This window comes from Echinops telfairi, unplaced genomic scaffold, assembly GCF_000313985.2.
Source record: "Echinops telfairi isolate 266 unplaced genomic scaffold, ASM31398v2 ScPeMD7_7453;HRSCAF=8491, whole genome shotgun sequence".
Taxonomy (NCBI): Eukaryota; Metazoa; Chordata; class Mammalia; order Afrosoricida; family Tenrecidae; genus Echinops; species Echinops telfairi.
The window spans coordinates 2421390-2424071 of NW_022111353.1; the positions used below are offsets into that span (position 1 = coordinate 2421390).

A 2682-nucleotide genomic window follows, 5' to 3' on the forward strand; every position below is an offset into this window, starting at 1 on the left:
TATCTATGGTCAGTTTTTAGAACATGTTATATCATTATATTACCTTTAAAATCTATTAATCAAAGTATGAGTATAGCTCATTCATTTTTTTTCATTAGATAATTTTAGGGGGAAAAAAGACAAACAAAAGCTTGCACAATGTCAAAAAGAAAATAATGGAGCTAAAATTCAGTTTCAATTGAAAATGTCTACTACATCTCTTTAACCCCAAAGAAATAGTTTCCTTCTGGTGTAGGGGAAGTTTGTGGGGAAGTTTTCAGGATTTGTTAGATTATTAATATGAAGATTAGAATTTTTTAAAATATCAAGACACAATGGATGCATAAGCAAATGTAGTGAAGAAAGCAGATGGTGCTCGGCTATCAAAAGATATAACATCTGAGGTCTTAAAGGCTTGAAGCCAAACAAGTGGCCATCTAGCATGGAAGGAACAAAGCCCACATGGAAGAAGCACAACAGTCTGTGTGATCATGAGTTTTCAATGGGAAGAGGTATCAAGAGTTCAAAAACACACAACCAACTCAGTGTACAGGGACATGGATGCAATGGAGACCCAAAATCCACCTGCAAGATGATTGGACAGTCCCTCTCAAAAGGGTCACATGGAATGGATGCTAGAACCAGGATGTGGTATGACACTGATGGACCACATAATTATCCTCCAGTTCTTTAACATTTCCTTCCCTTACTAGTAAGGTTTTCGTGTGTTGTACCTCAATAGCCACGTTAGATTTGGCATGTTCATTTCTGTACTTAGGATCTCTCGGTTCATAAAGGTCAAGATGGATGGCCTGTCAGAGACAGTGAAAGGAGAGGTGGTTCTCTGAGGGTACAGGTGGAGGGAAGGAAGGGAAGGGGGAAAAGGGGGACAGATAGCATCAATGATTGAATAACCACATCCAATGGGATTGAACAACACAATTTATGTGAATGCATATTTTGAAATATGTAAGATAAGTCAATACATCTAGTGTATATATATATATATTTAAAAATCAAGATAAACTGGTTGCTATGTTCCTTATGTGGACATGGAAAATAAGGGATATTGATGAAGAAAAAAGGAAGAAAGAGTGAGAGGAAGGAACAAAGTAATAAACTAAGGAAGACCAAAGAAGGCATAGTCAGAAATATTATAAATGAAAGGGAAGTAAAGGACTTGGAAAAATATTGCTCGAGTGTCGAAAAGCATCCTGCAGCAGAAAGTCTTGAGGATGAGAGAAATACAGTAATACAGACCCCAATGGTCACCATGAGTCCTCACAGGTACTTCAGCTACATAGTGTACAACGTTTGCAGGCTTCTGTATTGTTCCAAAGATTTGCCACCATGGTTCCTATTTGTCATAGACTTTGGTCTCTGTGACATAATCTTCTCAGTGCTCCTTTCACATCTTTATTTCTCAGCGTGTAGATGAGGGGATTGAGGGTCGGAGTCACGACTGTATACAAGAGGGAAATGAACCTCCCACGACTGTGAGCATAAGAACTATTGGGCTGAATGTACACAGCCGTGATGGTCCCATAGAACAGAGACACTACCATCAAGTGAGAGCCACACGTTCCCAGGGCTTTTTTCCATGCCTGGGCTGACCCAATTCTGAAGACCGCCCTGACTATCTGTCCATAGGACATCAGTATCAGGGTCAAAGGCAAGAGAAGCAAAACCAGTGAAGCAACAAAGAGCTGGACCTCATTGGCATGGATGTCGACGCACGCAAGCTTAATCATAGAAGGCACCTCACAGAAGAAATGGTGGATCCACCGGTGCCCACAGCGAGGAAGCAAGAGGGTGACAGTGCCCTGGATGAGAGCATTTCCCATTCCGCACAGCCATGCCACCCCTGCCAGAGCCTGGCACAGCTGAGGCTTCATCACAGCTGAGTAGTGCAGGGGTTTGCACACAGCAGCATAGCGATCAAAAGCCATCACAGTCAGCAGAACACACTCGGTGGAGCCCAAGGACAGGGACACATAGAGCTGAACAACACAGCCCACCAGAGTGATGCTCTTGTCTGGTCCTCTTAGGTTCCACAGCAGCTGGGGGACAATACTGGTGGTAAAGCAGATGTCAACTAGGGAGAGATGGGTGAGGAAATAGTACATGGGCATTTTCAGTTTCGGGTCTGTGAAGGAGACCACAATAATGACTGTGTTTCCTATGAGTGTCAGGAGGTAGGACCACAAGACCACCACAAAAAGTGTCTTTTCCAGCTGTGGCTGCTCAGAGAAGCCCACCAGAATGAAGTCTCCATGGAAACTGCTATTACTCCTCCCCATTACCCTGCTCAGACAAAAGGAGGAAATATTGTCAGGACAGGAAAAGAGGAAAAGCTTGGTCACTTATCACAGTACCAGCCTGGAAAATAACTGAAATGCAGGCCTTAAGAGCTATCACAGGGAACCATGGAACACATTTTGATACATTATTCATCAGCTACAATAAATGATGTTAAGAAGACTGTAGAGAGAGGCACGTGAAGTCTAACTGTGAGTGAAAACCATTTGCTTGAGAGAAAATTGCTAGAAATAGGGATACATTTATTACACCTACACATAAACACAAAGAGGAGATACAAAATGAGAAAGCCATAGAACACACTTAATTAATGCATGGCTTATGACAAGCCATTCAAATTAAATTAGGAAACTCAACAAAATTGATATTTAGTATATATGAATA

General features: G+C 41.8%; 1 protein-coding gene across 1 annotated transcript; it reads right to left on the reverse strand.

Moving 5' to 3' along the window:
- Positions 1-1343: 1343 nt before the first annotated feature.
- On the reverse strand, positions 1344-2279 carry LOC101657808 (olfactory receptor 2G3-like). Its single transcript, XM_004717749.1, has one exon. It carries the CDS (start codon positions 2277-2279, stop codon positions 1344-1346), a length of 936 nt encoding a protein of 311 aa, XP_004717806.1.
- Between the last annotated feature and the right edge of the window lie 403 nt (positions 2280-2682).

Coding starts and splice junctions, on each gene's coding strand:
- LOC101657808 (XM_004717749.1), bottom strand. CDS start 2,279: ATGGGGAGGAGTAATAGCAGTTTCCATGGAGACTTCATTCTGGTGGGC.